Source organism: Pseudorca crassidens, chromosome 11, assembly GCF_039906515.1.
Source record: "Pseudorca crassidens isolate mPseCra1 chromosome 11, mPseCra1.hap1, whole genome shotgun sequence".
Taxonomy (NCBI): Eukaryota; Metazoa; Chordata; class Mammalia; order Artiodactyla; family Delphinidae; genus Pseudorca; species Pseudorca crassidens.
The window spans coordinates 79,592,220-79,608,488 of record NC_090306.1 but is presented as its reverse complement, the minus strand read 5'-3'; the positions used below and the strand labels follow the sequence as shown (position 1 = coordinate 79,608,488).

General features: G+C 38.9%; 1 protein-coding gene across 3 annotated transcripts in view; it reads right to left on the bottom strand.

Annotated features, from left to right (window-relative positions):
* Positions 1-16,269, bottom strand: part of CRADD (CASP2 and RIPK1 domain containing adaptor with death domain) — a 194,302-nt gene that overhangs the window by 141,740 nt on the left and 36,293 nt on the right. For 2 of the 3 annotated variants that reach the window (XM_067697551.1, XM_067697553.1), the window contains exon 3: positions 14,670-14,737. The exons of the other annotated variant lie outside the window; for it this stretch is intronic. In XM_067697551.1, coding sequence (XP_067553652.1) covers positions 14,700-14,737 — 38 coding nt within the window. In that variant the 3' untranslated portion in view covers positions 14,670-14,699. The remainder of the gene's footprint in view (positions 1-14,669; positions 14,738-16,269) is intronic. 3 annotated transcript variants of the gene reach the window in all.

Here is a 16,269-nt window from a genome sequence, read left to right as displayed (position 1 = left end):
TAGAATGCATAATGTAAGCCTGCACTCCCCTGACCCCAAGCTGTAAGAACTATGCAGCTCTACAAAAAGTGAGGAGGGGGTTTACATGTGCCCTACAATTAGGAAGTTGCATATTCAAGCACATTTTAGGTATGAGTAAGTGGCAGCTAGGTCATGGGACCCGGTTTCTTAGCCAAAATTGGATCCTAGTAGAATTCTATTTGAATATATCAAAAACTCTCCAAGGCTGAAATGAGACTGCAGAGGAAAACCAATCTTTCTTAAATGCAATTATTAGTAGTATATATAGTATTGGTACTACAAACTGACTTCTATCTGATGCTATCTTAATACAATGCCCAAAACAAGAAGATTGGGAAAGGTTTTGCAACATAGAAGTTTGAATTTTTTTAAAAAAAGCATTTATTGTTTCATTAAACCTCTAAAAATTCTTTGTAAGTAATATTTAATGCTACCTGACTTTTTCAGGTCTAATTTCACTTTGCAAAATTTTGAGAATTAAGATGCTTAAAATCTCTTTAAAATGTTGGATTATGACTATAACCATCCCAGGAAAGCTGTACCTAGAAGGATATGGTAAGCAGAATTCTAAAGATGTGCCCCCAAGATTCCCATCCCCATAGTCATAAATCAAGCACTAAGTCAGGTACTGCTGTGAAAAGAATTTGCTGGGTAATTAAGGTTACTAATCATTTGACTTTATCCAGGTGGGCCCAATGGAATTGCATGAGTCCTTTAAAAGCATACGAACGAAACAGAAGGGGAAGGCAGAGATATTCAAAGCAAAAGGATTCCACACACTATTATTGACTCTGAAGATGGGGGGTGGTGGAGTATGAGTTAAGGAATGTGGAGCTGAGGAAGACCAGCTAGCAAGGAAATGGGACATCAGTCCTACAACCACATGGAACTGAATTCTCCCCCAGGACCTACAGGTAAGAGTCCAGACCTGCTGATATCTTGACATGGGGCCTTGTGAGGACATGAACAGAGAACCCAGAAGAGCCATACTGTGCCCAAAGCTCAGACCCATAGGAAGGTGAGATAATAAATGGGTTTTGTTGTAAGCTACTAACTTTGTGGTGATTTGTTATAGCAGCAATAGAAAACTAATACAGAGGTAAAGCAAAAAAGAGCCAAAAGATGCACATTTCTGAGTCTAGTAAACTTATTTATCTTTATTTAATGATTTCGGCTAAAGCACAGAACATTCCATAGAAAACTAAAAGTAAACCAAAAACGACCATAACAGAAAATTAGGATATAAGTATCAAATCAAAGGGATTTTTAAAATGAAAACTGTTGCCAATATATCATTTTATTGCTTAATCTCAAGTACTACCTTGAAATGGGAAGTTCTGCCGTTGTTTCTAAGCAGTTCAAAAGAAGATTCATAAGGCACAAAGCAAGAATTTGGAGCCCAAAATGTGGTTATCATTACTATGAAGCTAATCTCTTGTCTTATCATGATCTTCAAGTATATACCACACTCACTAAAATATATGAAAAAAAGGTGTTTAGGCTTTTATTATTTAAAGGAGAACAAGAACCAAGGAGAGAATTCAATTTAATAAAAGGAATAACATTTTAATAATTACAGCTCTCCAGCCACAGAATGGAATGCCTCAAAAAGTGGTCAGAAATGTTATAAAAGAGATTCTTACAATTCCATTTAAAAATTGGCCTAAATGACCTCTACACTCCATTCGAACTCAAATTCTGTGATTCCAACAACTTAGTAACATAGTTAGATTGGCTGCTATACGAATACTGGCATTATCGGAGTACTAGGTAAGTTACATGTGAACACATTAAACTTTAACATTAGGTACCAGGGCAATTCTCACAGCAACATGAATTACTAGCATTCTAAGTTTCTAGGCAGATACGAATATCCAAAAACGAAACTATTTTGAAGGACAGCCTTTTTTTGTTTTTGATTCTACAGAATTCCTTTTCAAAGGCGACGTTCGGATGCATCCTTCTGGTTCTGAAGTGGGAGACGAGAATGGGAAAGAGTCCCTGCCCGGAAGATAAGGGCCCCGGAACACAAGGTGTTAATATTCCGGCGCCGCACAAACACCTGACTCCACTAGCACAGTCTGCCCCTTCAAAACAAAATCTGCCGAACCTGCTCATCACACAAGGACAAGAAATTTCCCGGCAACCTGTGATTGCTAATTTACCGAGGATGGGCAGCAGGCTGTTGAAAGGAACGCCAATTTTCCCGGGATTCTCTTCACGAACACAAATCCAAGTGTTTAATGCAAGATTCACACTTCACTCAGGTTTGTGTTTGGTTTGGTTTGTTTCCTGGAGATTGGCTGAGTTTCCCTGGTTTTGGTAGAGCGAGGAAGAGCCAGTCGCTTCCTAGCTACCTTTCACTAAGGCCAAATTGGGCAAATGCAAGTAAACACGTCTTTCAAGTATACCTCTGTCACTCCGGGCGCCGCCTTTGCGTAAGATGCAAGGAACGAAGGGAAACTGCCGAGTCACCCGCAGATCACACCCAGGGCGCCCCCGGGGTGGCGGGATGACCAGGCTGCAAAGGACCGCGGAGCGCCCCAGCCAAGCTCTCTGCTTTATCTGCTATTCGCACAGCGCCACCGCACTCACCAGTTCCTAGAGAAGGGATTCTGAGAAAAAAGAAAGAGCCTGGTTCCCTAGAAACATTAAATTAACACAAGGGATCTGGAAACGAAACAGCAGATGCCTGAAAGCCTTCCCCTTGACTGTTTCCTGCCTTCTTGGAAAATCTTTGCGTTAAAATAGATTGGATTACTCTGCACAGCCAGATGCTGCTCGAGAACTTCGTTTTGGGTGAACATGAAAGCAAAGTTTGCCATCTTTTAAAACGATTTTTCTTTCCGAGGTGGTTTGAATAGCGGGTTTGGGTTGTTGATATCAGCTGGGACCTGAAGCTGAGGCTGTCTGCATTACAATAGAGACTTTCCATAACACTGACTTGCAAATCAGATAACAAAAAGCAGGGCGTGCAGAGTAGAAAGGTAGAGCTCCGAAAGAGTAGTGAGAGTTCAGAATCCAGAGATTCACATCTCTGGAAACTGCCTAGAAAGAGCACGGTCCAGCCCCCTTATTTTACAAAGGAGAAAATAATGTAAGTTTTATCTCTGAGCCTACTTACTTTGACCACAGCTTTAAGAACACAGAAAAGTAAAACTAACAGCATTTCCAAAGCGTCAAAAACGGAAGCAGAAAGGCTGATGAGTAATACCTTATCAGCTTCCTCATTCTAAAACCCCATGTACTAACCTCCATCGACCCTATCTGCAAATTAATCTTATATAATTTATACATTCAAACCAAGATTAATAACCATGCACCTTGAGAACAGTGGGCCTTAAGAACAATGTACTACAGTCTCGTGTCATCTTTACTTTCATATTTAAACATTTTTGGTAGCTGAGAATAAGATCCAAGGCTTCCTATGAGATACCACGGTTTTACAGAGGAAATAAGGTTTTGACTGTAGTAGCACCTTCCTTGATATTTTAACTTTTTCTCTTGATAACCTTTAAGGTGGGACTCCATAATCATTAGCCACTATTTTACACGCATCACGCTTTCTAGTAAATCAGACAGCAACCTGCAGCCCAAAAAGGATTCAATGCTTATCCCAAATTTGGGAGCACAAGACGGGGGAGAAGTATATTACATGATACACTGAACAAAAATAAATTTAAATATCTTTGCCTAAGCGTGAAAGCAACAAAACTCATTTTAAAGCAATACAGTCAGGCGTAATCATTTCATCTGTAATAGGGCAAGTATACAGCTCCATGAGAATAGCAGCCCTCAGTATTTGTTTTAACAACTTACAGGGGATATGCAAAAATCTATCATTCCTCCCTAATATATGAAAAACTAAAGGGCAATTTCATAGCAACTTCAGTGCTTTCTAACGTAACCGTTGAACTTACGAAAAAGCAAGGAAATTTTTTAAATGTTTATAAGAAAGCAAAGGAAAATGCTGCAAAAATTATTTGGCTGGCAGGCCACGGAGAAAGCCGGAATCTTTGCAGGACTCACCAAACTACAGAGCTGTTTTAAAACCGAAACTCAAACAGATTTGAACAGGTATTAAGTATTTTATACAACAAAATTACCAAATGTACATACTTTGATAATCACAAGTAGAATCATTTCCAACTAGTTTGAAAAAACTATAGTTATACAAAAATAACTAAACTACTCTGACAAGAATAAATAACGAGCCACACAATTATTATTAGTCAATGCTGGCCCTAAAAAAAATGACCAGAGAATTTCAAAATGATTAGGAATGATCAAGTATGACTCCTATATTTTCTAGGTAGGTACTGACATTAAGAACGTGGTTTTCACAGAAATATAGTCCACTTATTTTTAATCACAGTAACAAACAAAAATGACTGACTACAAACAAAAATGAATTGATTCAGATAGCTTCTTTTAAAAGTTTTTCTTTTTTCTTATTAAAAGCAAAACCTGTGGTAAACCACAGCGTTAGGGAAGCTTAACAAATTTTAAAATCCCCTCCAAATTATTTTTAAAAAAAAAGAAAGAAAGAAAAAAGCAGTATTCATGCCATAGAAAAGTGTGGCTAGCTTATAATCCTCAGAATTCCTTTCATGTAGCTAATGGGTATCTCATTTCTGGGACTTCTTCACACTTAATTGAAATGTTAAAGAAAAGGAGAAATATTTAGATGTTGATAAAGTTATTCTAATTACCCTGCTTCACTAACTTCAGCTCATCCAAGTTCAATATCTAGTAAGTGCCTGGTCTGCTTCGGCAGATTTTTCTTTTTCTATTTTAAAAGTCATTACTAAACAAATGAGGTTACTACTAGTTAAAACTCTAAATCCAGATGTCATTTGCTCTGTTGTAAAAATGTGCACAGTATTAGGCAAGTATACTTTTCCTCCCATATATTTTTGTATCTTTGGCCAAACTCCCCCAGTAACGTTTTAGTTTATGGTCTGTATCCTAAAATAAAAACATTTGTATTTTTTGCCATAAAAATCAGTAAACTTCTTTTAAAGTTAGATGCTTCAAAATAAACAATACAAATATTGTATGAAAGTCCTATTATAATTAAAGAAGGTCGTTGGTAATGAGGAAGAAAATTGAAGGCATATTTGCAATAAATCAAAAGCAGAGTTGTCAACAGTAGCCTCCACAATTATTAGTAGTGTTTATTTATAAAATACTGGTCTTTGCATTAATTCAGGAGTATAAGCTGGCAGGGTTTTTTCTTAATAAATGAAAAATAGTTTTTGTACTTTTAAGGTGAGAATGACTATTTTAAAAACGAAGACAACTTCCAGGATCTTTCTCTTTCTCCATCTCAAAACTATGAGTTTTATTTTTATCTTTTTGAATTCTTGAAATTCAATGACATTGTCATAGCTCTGTGAACCAAGATAACAGAAACCACCAACTGTAGGAGCCCTGATGCTTTCGATTATATTTTCCTAGAAAGATTTATATGATATTGATATTTAATCTCAACAGCTTTTTTTTTACAGAAATCCTCCAATGCCAATAAAAGTTAGATAATCTAAATCTCAGTACTTCAGACAAATTTAGTCCATTGGCATACCCTAAAAACAGGATAATTTAATAAGATCTAAATAACATTATATTCTATATTAAATAATACTTTCAAGACACATGTTCTGTTAAGATAAGCGAGTAACAACCTCAAATCTGTGTTGGAAATGAGCACGGGACGCATTTTTTTAAAAGGAGAAGAGGCTACATTAACCACTGCTCAAATCTCCCCGTTTGGGTGTAGGAGAGAGAGGTGGAAAATACAGCCAGCCAGGTCCTTTATCCGGGCAGCTGCCCATCCCGGGGCACCACACTTCCATGTCCTGACCATTGTCAATCAGAATAGCTCAGTTTAAGCATCTCTACGGTCAGATACCTTTGTATTTTGCTGGGAGAAGAAAGGGAAAAACAAAAAATATATAAAGCTCTCTTTTCCCAAGCTCCCTGCATCCTTTCAAAATCACACTTTGCTAACAGAAGTTAGTATGATGAAGAAAGAAGCCACCAGGAACCTAAATGATTTCCCTTTAAGACAAGTTTTAAGGCCGAGAGGACACGTTCTTTTTTCTTTCTTTTTCCTTTTTTTCTTTTTTTAAGCCAGACTCTCTGGGTTACTTATGATTTTTATTCTGTTTGAATCTGGTCCCTGTTACCTTTTGTAATTTTCTGGAAAGAAATAAGATTTCCATTGTTTACAAGATAAAACAAGAGGTTGACACTTTACGCACAAAAAAAGAATAACCAAAGGTTACAGTGACGTCAGTTTTAGTTTTTGCTGAGGGCCGGTGGTTTTTTTTTTTCTTTTGTGCAGTGCGGTGAAACAGGTGTGAGGCACTGACTGTGTTTTCTTAAAGGAGGAGCGGACTTTCACCTTCTGTCAGTGTTATCCTGGTTCTAAGGAGGGGGCCTGCTTTGCCAACTCTTCTGGGTAGACTTCATAACAGATTCAGCAGGCTCTATTCTCTAGGAAGGCTGAAGTTGGCAACCACATCTCATGGAAGATTCCACAAAAGGCTAAATTAGGATGAGATCGTCAACAGGCTTCAAAAAGGCAGAGTTCCAGGCCCCATCCCTGAGGCCGAAGTGGCCTCCTTCAGGTCCTCGTCCCCACAGTCTGACACTCTTGGCCTCTCCTCTCTCCTCTAGCTTCCCACCCCATTCTTCTGCCAGCCCTTCCTTTTTCCTCTAACCCTGCAAAAAGTGAGCAGCGCTGTTGTTTTGCTCCAACTGACAAAACAGCTAAGAAACAGCAGAAGAACATGACTGCCCTTTTCAAAATGGGCCACGTGATCACCCTATTTAAATCCAGCTCTTACAGTAAAAAGGAATAGAGAGGGAGGGAGCTGTTTATGAAACTCTCCTACTTGCCTTCATAATACTCTCATCTCCCCTCTCAGCCTCCTAAATACCCAAGTGAAATTATATAATAAGCTGTATTTTCTCACTCTGAAATTTTTCCTTAGTCCAAATTGCTAATGTGGCAGGTTCCAGCTGCCTAAATTCCCTAAACAACATTCCCTTTTCCATAAAAAGCATGCAACTGCAAGCACAGCAGTCCTGCTCCAGTTCTGAGAACTAGAAACTGACTAGCCAGTTCCTTGGCCTGGGGAGGCCGTGAAACAGGCAACATGGACGATTTAAAGGTACACAATATCCGCGGTTCCATTTCACTCCCAGGCAGCCAAGAGTGGCCCAGGAGAGGCCACCCTCCATTTTTTTTCTGACTCTTACACTGATTCCCTGGGAACTACCTCTGCTCCAAAAGAAAACACCCCTCCAATGGAGAAAGGGGGACACTGAATTTCTACTGCTTTTTATGAATGCATTTGTTTCATGAAGAGGGAGAAGAGTTCCACAAAACAGAGTGCCTTAGTTAAGTGACTTGAAAACTGTACATCCCAGAATAGCAAATACAGTAAAGTGCAAAGTTTGAGTCCTTTCTCTTAAATTATTTAATACAACTTCAACATTTACAGAAATAGTCATTGACCTTTCTCTGACACATACAGTATATGCCTCTACCTCTGGCAAAAATACTACCCAAACCATCCTAAGCAGACATAAGTGCTTCATTTTGATTTTTAAGATTTCAAAGAAAGAAATTCTATAACCTACCTTGGCATTGCCAGACTTCACCACAACAGGCTTCGTACTTGACAATCAAACAATATCTAATTACTTGGAGTTCCCTGCACCCGCCATGCTAGTACATGTCTCTGTGTCTCTCCACGCGCTTTTTCCTCTAGTTAGAACAGCCTCTCCAACCCCGTCCACACAGTGAGCTCTACTCTTCAGCAGGCGGCCTATGCCACCACTCCTCACCTGTCCCACATCTGAGTCCATCTCTGCCTCCTGTGTCACTTGTATACGTACCTGCACTGCCTCTATCAGAGAGCACCATGTCTGTTCATGCATCTGTCTCCCCTGCTGGACTCAAACTCCTCGAGGAACTAATTGTTTTTGTACCTCCAGAGCCTTGCATATTTTGCATGAAAAAAAACAGGTGCTATAAACGAGAACTAACCTCATGTGGCTGTAAAATGACTTCTAGCTTTTAAACGTAATGAGCCCAGTGCAAGGCTCATATACATCCTGCTGGTTGATCCAAACTCTGTCCTGCTGTAGTCTGAAACCATTTGTTCTTGCTCTATCCTCAGAGGAAAAAGAAAAACTGGTCACACTTCTCTGTCCTCTGTATCATAATGGGGATGGGAGCTGGGGTACGGGAGAATAATCGGGCTACCTAGTCACATCCTAAAAGAAATCAGTGTGGAACTCAAGGAAATTGGTGGATCTACCTAAATTTAACACACCTTCCATCCACCCATCAAAAGTATTTGAAATGCCATTGATGGAAATAAAAGAGAGAATTTACTGTGGAGAACAAAATAAAACTATTAGAAGAAAGAATCTGAGGAAGAGCTGGGGTTAGGTGATGTTTGTAAGTAAAGATGGGAAAAACATAAATGACGGAGGTCAAAACAGAAAGGTTTGAACCTAAGGACCTTAGAAATCATTTTGGTTTCTTTTTCTAGTAACAGGCTGACCACAGACAAGAATAATAAGAACACTATTCTCCAATTCCTACACAACGTCCTGCATTGCTGTTTAAGCATCTAGCGTCATGCTTGCTCTGATAAATGTGAGTGCCACGTACTGATTCATGTCATAGCTCCAGTGGCATGATTTTCTTTGAAGTTCTCTTTATTTATTTTAACAATTTAGGTACCATAATCCTCAAAAGTTTTTCTGGGACTAGATCAAAGGGAGAGAGGCAGAAAAGGGGAGCTAAGATCTCTCGAGGACCTCTTACATGTGCCAGTCACTTTATACACCACCCTCCCAATAAGCCCACTTGGTAGGCATACTTATTCCCATTCTCAATGTGGTTTTAAACCTGTATCTATCTGGTTCTAAATCCAGTATTCTTTCTATAAATCATACTATTCCTATTTCTAATTTCAGCATTAAGAACACAAGAAGGCAGCTTCAAAGGTAAGAAGTATATCATTCATTCATTCATTCATTCAACATTTATTCAAGAGCTACTATGAGCCAGGCACTGTACTTCCTTTCAGAATATAAAACATAAACAAGTTCTGGTGCTTGACTTCAAATTGCTCAAAGTTTAGTGGGAAAGGGACACAAAAACAAATAACTTGTTTTATTCTCTTTTCCCCCAGGCTCTGTATGGAGTTTTGTTTCTCCCCTTTGTCACTTTTTGCTGCCACTTTACTAACTTTCCAAACCTTAGTAGTTGCTTTCCCATTCCTTATTTAAACGTTAATGAAACATGAGTAACCTACACCGTTTCATAAACTGCCTTCATTGTTAGAATCAGATTCCAGAGGGATGTGAAATTGAACAAACCATAAATTTGCTCCAGGCACTCTCCATTCCATATTTTTGGAGCATCTAATATAAGGCCCAGTGCTAGCTGGGGAAACAGTAGTGGAAACAAGATAACCAGAGCTCCTGCCCTCATAGAGCTTATCTTCTAACCATTCCAAGACGGGAGGAAGGCAGCAAACAAATCCATGGATTGTGATAGGCTTGTTACGAAGAAAAACCACAGGATGCTGTGAGAAAGTATGTATGGCACAGGGACCTGACCTTTGGCTGGGGGATGAGGAAGGCCTCCCCGCAGAAGTGGCATTAAAGCTGAGATCTATGAGTTGAGTGAAACTCCATGAAGGTGGGCATGGAGGGACAGGAGGGGGAACAGAGAGAAGCATTCCAAGCAGAGGGAACAAAATATGCAAAGGCCTGAAGTTGGAAAGAACACAATGCTTCTGAGGTGAGGAAAGAAGGCAGGTTATAAGAGGGTAAGTGTCCCAAGACAAGCTGGGAAGGTGGCATAGCCAGATGCTTCAGGGCATTGTAGACGACAGTTTGGATTCAGATCTCACCCTAAGAACAAAAGGAACAGACTGAAAGGTTAAAGCTTGTCCACTGAACTCAAATTCCCTTGGCTACCTGTGACTGATATATCAAGAAGAAAACAGTATGAAAAAGTGCTCTGATAAAGGAAAACATATTTAGAATAGAAAGCATAGCGTCATAGGAGAAAGGGTGCTAAACCATGAATGAAAACTAAGGGTTTCTACTCATAGTACTATTATCCCGGGTAGGCCATTTAATCTCTAAATATCTCCACTTCCTCATCTATCAAATAAAAGTACTAAAAAGTTCAAAACTCACATATTCACTGTAAAAAGCAAATGAGATACTACATTTGACATTTCAAAATGCTTTGAGGGGCTTCCCTGGTGGCGCAGTGGTTAAGAATCTACCTGCCAATGCAGGGGACACGGGTTCGAGCCCTGGTCCGGGAAGATCCCACATGCCGCGAAGCAACTAAGCCCGTGCGCCACAACTACTGAGCCTGCGCTCTAGAGCCCGTGAGCCACAACTACTGAAGCCTGCGCGCCTAGAGCCCATGCTCTGCAGTGAGAAGCCTCTGTAATGAGAAGCCCCCGCAATGAGAAGCCCGCACACCGGAACAAAATGTAGCCCCCGTTCCTGCTCGCTGCAACTAGAGAAAGCCTGCGCACAGCAACGAAGACCCAACGCAGCCTAAAATAAATAAACAAGTAAATAAATAAATAAATATGCTTTGAATCTCTAAAATGTAAGATCCTTGAGGCAAGGATTTTATCTGTTTTTCACTGCTATAGCTAGCACTTAGAGGATGGATGGATAGACGGATGGATGGAAGGAAGGATGAATGGATGGAAAGAAGGATGGAAGGGAGGGAGGGCAGGAGGACAGGCAGACAAATGGATACAACAAGCACCATACCATGCAAATATGAAGCAAGATGGACCGTGTGTGGACAAAGCCCACCTGGGAGGACAGCCTCCACAGAAGGACTCATTAGCATAACATCACAAGTGCTTGCCAGCCAGCCGGGCCTGCCCTCAGTGCCAGTGCACCAGGCACCTCCAGCAGCTGTTCTAGAGGACTGGCCAGTTGGTCAGCCAGCACAGGATCCGAAGCCCATGACATACACGTCCTCAGTGTAGTAAGTGACAGGGGGCGACTATGAGAAATGAAACCACTGCCCTTCATGCTGCTTCTTCCTGAGAGACCAGTCCCTGACAAGGGCCCCAAGGCCAGGCACTATGTACACATCCTTCTCTATTAATACAGTCCATCACTTCAGACTCTTACTCTTTTGGTTTACCGAATGTAGTACATGATCAATTCTATATAACTTCTTTAGCTTTTCTTATATTGCATAGTCCTGGCTATGTGTACCCAGTTTCTTAAAGAATTGAAACTAAAGGTAAAAAACAAAGAGGGAAAATATAAAAAGCCCTTAAGAGGTTCTTTGATATTTATTAGCTTCCATAGCAATGACAATAGTTACCATTCACTGAATACCTACTTTGCTCCAAACACAGAGTTTGACACTTGGCCTATCATCTCTAATCCTCACAACATCTGACAAAGTAAGCATTATGGAGGACCCCGTTTCATGGAGGAGAAAATTCGGGCTCAGCACATAAGTGACTTGCCCAAGATTATGGGGTTATTAAGGGGCACAGCCAGGGTTCAAATGTGGGTTCATTAGACAGTACAACATACATTCTTTCCATTATACTACATATTATTATAAAAATATTCTAAATAAGATTGAACTATACATAATCATTAAAGCAACCTAAGCATGTACTTGTGTCAGATGCTATTAAGCTCTTTATAAAAATTATCTCACTTAATCTTCTCAACAGCCCTGTAAGGTTGGTATTTTTGAGATGAAGAAACTGAGAGAGACCTAGAGAGACTGGGTAACTTGCCAAAGGTCAAAACACTACTATGCAGGAGAGTTTGGATTTTAACACAGGTCCGCCTGACTCCAAAATGCACCCTCTTTAACTGCTACATAAGAGTTGCACTATTCAAATAGTATCGGTGTAACTTATATACCTTTGAAAGAGAATGTCAAAACAGAAAAACAGGGTCAATAAACCACTTTAAAGATAATTTAAAATAACAACTGCATTAAGACACTATCTCTAAGAGCCCATTACTAACCACTTTCTCGGTGATTGTCACCTCGTTCTGTTGCCCCAAATGGCCTTTAGAACTATCTACAACCAGCATTTTCACTACAAGTGTTTTCCTTTTTCATTCGGTAAGCAATTTAAAAATCTGTTTCTTAAACTGCCAGTTCAGTCAAGTGGAACTCAAATCCCTATATCCAAATCTTCAAAAACCACCAAAATGTACACTCCTTAGTCCACAATTCTCATCACTAAACAATGCTGAGTGGCTAGAAAGATGTTGAAAAGCACTGTGCAAATTGCTCACGTGCCATATATTAGTTTTCACAGTTTCATAGTATATTCTAGGTTATATCAAGCCTTTTAAGATATTCCCAACATGGCCGCCTCCCTATCAGAAAAAATACTTTTCTAAACCTTTCCCTTGGGCAGGATTCCTCAGCTACATTTGTTAAGCCTACTTTTAAAACCTCCACTTGTTATTAAGAAGGTGTCAGCCCAATAACGAAATCTGACCTTGATCTACTGATTGGGCAAACATGAATAGGACTTCCTTATATCTATTAAAAAGTTTATTCACGTCAATTTCACACCGACTGGCTTTTGTAAACCAAAGAGCTGGCAAACTATGACTTTAAACACAATCAGTGAAAAAGAAATCTGGCAATTCTTTGAAAAACATGTGGGAAATCATGTGTATGGGTAAACTCATGCCCGTGTCAACTTTCAAAGAGTAAAATGTAAGTATGGAAAGTACCTAAATACCCCCTAACAAAAGCAAAGTAAATTTACAGACCTGGATTAGATCCCCAGAACTTTGTGCTTAATCTTCAAGTTGGGATGTTCCATCAGTACGGGGAAATTATATGTATTTTTAAGTACTTTTTAAAAATCAGAGTATATGTGTAACAGCAAAAAATAAATCAATAAACATTGCAGAAACATATAAAGAAAATAAATCACTTATAATTACACCACTGTCAACACCACGTCCCAGACTTTTTTCTTGGCATACATGCATATATAAACAATTTGAGTTTCTCAAATATAGGGTTGCACCACATGGACTGTTTTGCAACCTGCTTTGTTTTGTTTTATTTTTCCATCCAATAATAAATTTGAATAGGACAATGTTCAAAATTTAATAAATATAGCTTTATATCATCAATTCTCCCCTAACTGATTTAACCAATCTTTCATTGAAGGACAAGTAAGTTTCCTTCAACCTTGTGGTTTTATAAACAATATTGAATTGAATATCCTTGTACATACGAGTATTTGTCAAATTAGTCCTTTCAGATAAATTCCTAGAAGTAGAAACACTATGTCAAAGGATGTGGCTTTTGATACATATTGCCTAACTGCCTTCCAGAAGGATCATGCCAATTGATACTCCCACCAGGCTTCTCCACATCCTGACCTTCCCTGGCAATGAGTATTCTTTTCAAATCATTGCCAATCTGATAGACAAAACAAATGGTAACTTCAGGCTGCTTTCATTTGATTTTCTTTTCATAAGTACATTGATATATGGAGGCAGTAAGTCAGTGTCTACTGAAAAGCAAGCGCTTTGGAGGCAAACAGTTCTGAATTACAAAAGCCCTGCTAAACGTGTGACCTAGGACAAGCTGCCTCGACTCACTATATCGTGTACTCCTCATTGCAAAGGGTAAATAATTACACCTGTCTCAGTATTTTCTTAAGCATTATGTGTAAAGCCCTTAGCCCAGTCCCTGGTGCACAATAAACACTCAGTAAATGGTAGCGGCTGGTTGTAGCTGCTGCAGTAGCTACAGAAGCTGTAGTAGTCCTAGTTGTTGTCTGAGTACTGGTAGAATATTGGCAGCCATTTGTATTTCTTCTCTTGCAAACTGCCTTTTCATATAATTGGTCCTTTTTTGTGCTGGAGAATTCATCTTTTGTTTATTAATCTGTAAGAGCTTGTTATAAATTATGGGTAATAACTCTTTGGCTGCTATTATATATGATGCCAACATTTTTCCCGTGTTGGTATTCATTTTTAACTTTATTATGGAGTTCTTTGTTGCACAGAAGTTAATTTTTACATAGTTTAATCTCTCTTTTCTTTTTCTTCTTTATTTTTTAATTCTTTAGTTTCTACCATTGGTGTAATGCTTACGAAGATCTCCACTATCACAAGATTATAAATAAAGACTGGGTATATAGTTTATTCTATCACTTTTATAGATTCTTTAATTTTTTAACAGTAAAATCTCTATAAATCATTGGGAATTCCCTGGCAGTCCAGTGGTTAGGACTCTGCACTCTCACTGCTGAGGACCTGGGTTCAATCCCTGCTTGGGGAACTAAGATCCCACAAGCTGTGTGGCTCAGCCAAAAAAATTAATTTTGCTATAAAGCAGGGATTTAACTTTATTTCTTTTTCTCTCAAATGACTAGTATGTAATCCCAACACCCTTCAGAAGTCCTTTCATCTCTGATTTGAAATGTGCCAACTTTATGTTAAAAAGCTGATAATTCCTTCCCTGAGATTCTGAAATCATAAAGCTCTTGAAAACAAAGAACTTTCTGTTTGTGTTTTCTAAAGTTTGGTGCCAAAATTATGTGGTAGCAAAGCCTTACCTGAGGTAATGTTGATGCTATTTCTGGCCTTTATTTATTCCATTTAGTGTCACTATTAATCAGTTTTGCTGTGGAAACAAACACAAATTTGACTATGAGATGTTGTTAAAAACCCTAAATTCTGAAACATGTTTGGCCCCAAATGTTTCAAATAAGGGATTGTAGATTTGTACCAGGTTTCCATATGTATACTCAAGTCTGTTTTTAGACTAATTCTAAATTCTCTTTTATTCTGTTAACATGATAAATTACATGGCTTTCAAACGGTAAACTGACCTTGAGCTTCTGAGATAAACTTCATTTGGTAATGATGCATTATCTTTTTTCATTTTGCTAGATTCAACTTATTATTTTGTTAAGGATTTTTACATCTATGTTAATGAAGTCCATATTTTTTCCTTATAATGTCTTCATCAAGTTTTGGAATCCAGGTTATACTGCCTTCTATCTTATATGCTATTTTGTTTTTATTTACTATATTTTACAATGTCTTAATATGTGATGAGATGAACTCTCCCCTGTTTTTCATTCTTCATTAGTCTCAAACAATATTATTCTGGACTTATCAAGTTCCACAGAATAATCATCCCATTGCAAGTTCTATTGGAATAGCATTAAATTTTAGACTAATGTGGACAAAAATGATATTGATACATTTACTATAATAACTCTTCTCACCAATATACATGATATGTTTATTTATTCAAGTGTTCTTTTATATGCCTCAGCTAAGTTTGGAAGTCTTTTTCTCATAAATTGTGCCCAATTCTTACTAAGTTTATTTCTATGTATTTTATAATCACCTTTATTTTTCAGCTCTACTCATATCTATGCTACTGTATTTCATTAGTCTGAGTACCAACTGAGGATAATCAATATAATTTCTGATAAAATTCTGTCCTTGGACAGGATGGAGTACCGTGCAGAATAAAGGGGCTGAACGTTACTATTTCATTTATTTAACAAACATTTAGTGAACACATAATATGACCTAAGCACTGAGAATTAAAACAGTGATAAGATATACTATCCCTATCTTCAAGGGTTCACAGTCTAGGGAGATAAAAAAGGAAACAGACAAGCATAACACAGCATCGTAAGTTCTGTGTTAGAGGCAAGCCCATGAGAACAACACAAAGTCCTCCTCCAGGAGTACAGAGTATTGTCAGGAAAAGCTTCATAAAGAGCTGACGCCAACCCCTAAGGTGGGTCCCAGTTTCTCCCCTGAACATGCCTGGCAAGGAGGAGGCACATCTAGAAGCTGCATTCAGTCCTTCAGACCTAATGCCTGCCATTAATACAGAGCTGGGTGTGCCCTGTCTTCCACATCAGGACACGTCGGCAAACCCTGTCCACGTGCTGGCTTCTCCCACTGGCTCAGCCCTCCTGGCAGCCCATCGCTGAGTTAGGGGCTGGGCACAGTGGGTAAAGGAACCACACTTCCCATACCTCCCCTCCTCAGTAACCTCAGGAGATGGCCATCAGTGTCAGGTTGAGTCATTCAGCATTAGTTACTAACAGGCGTGGCTCTAGACTCCTCACTGCTATCACTCACTTCTACACAGGGACATTATGTTCTGGGAGAAAACGGTTCCGTTTC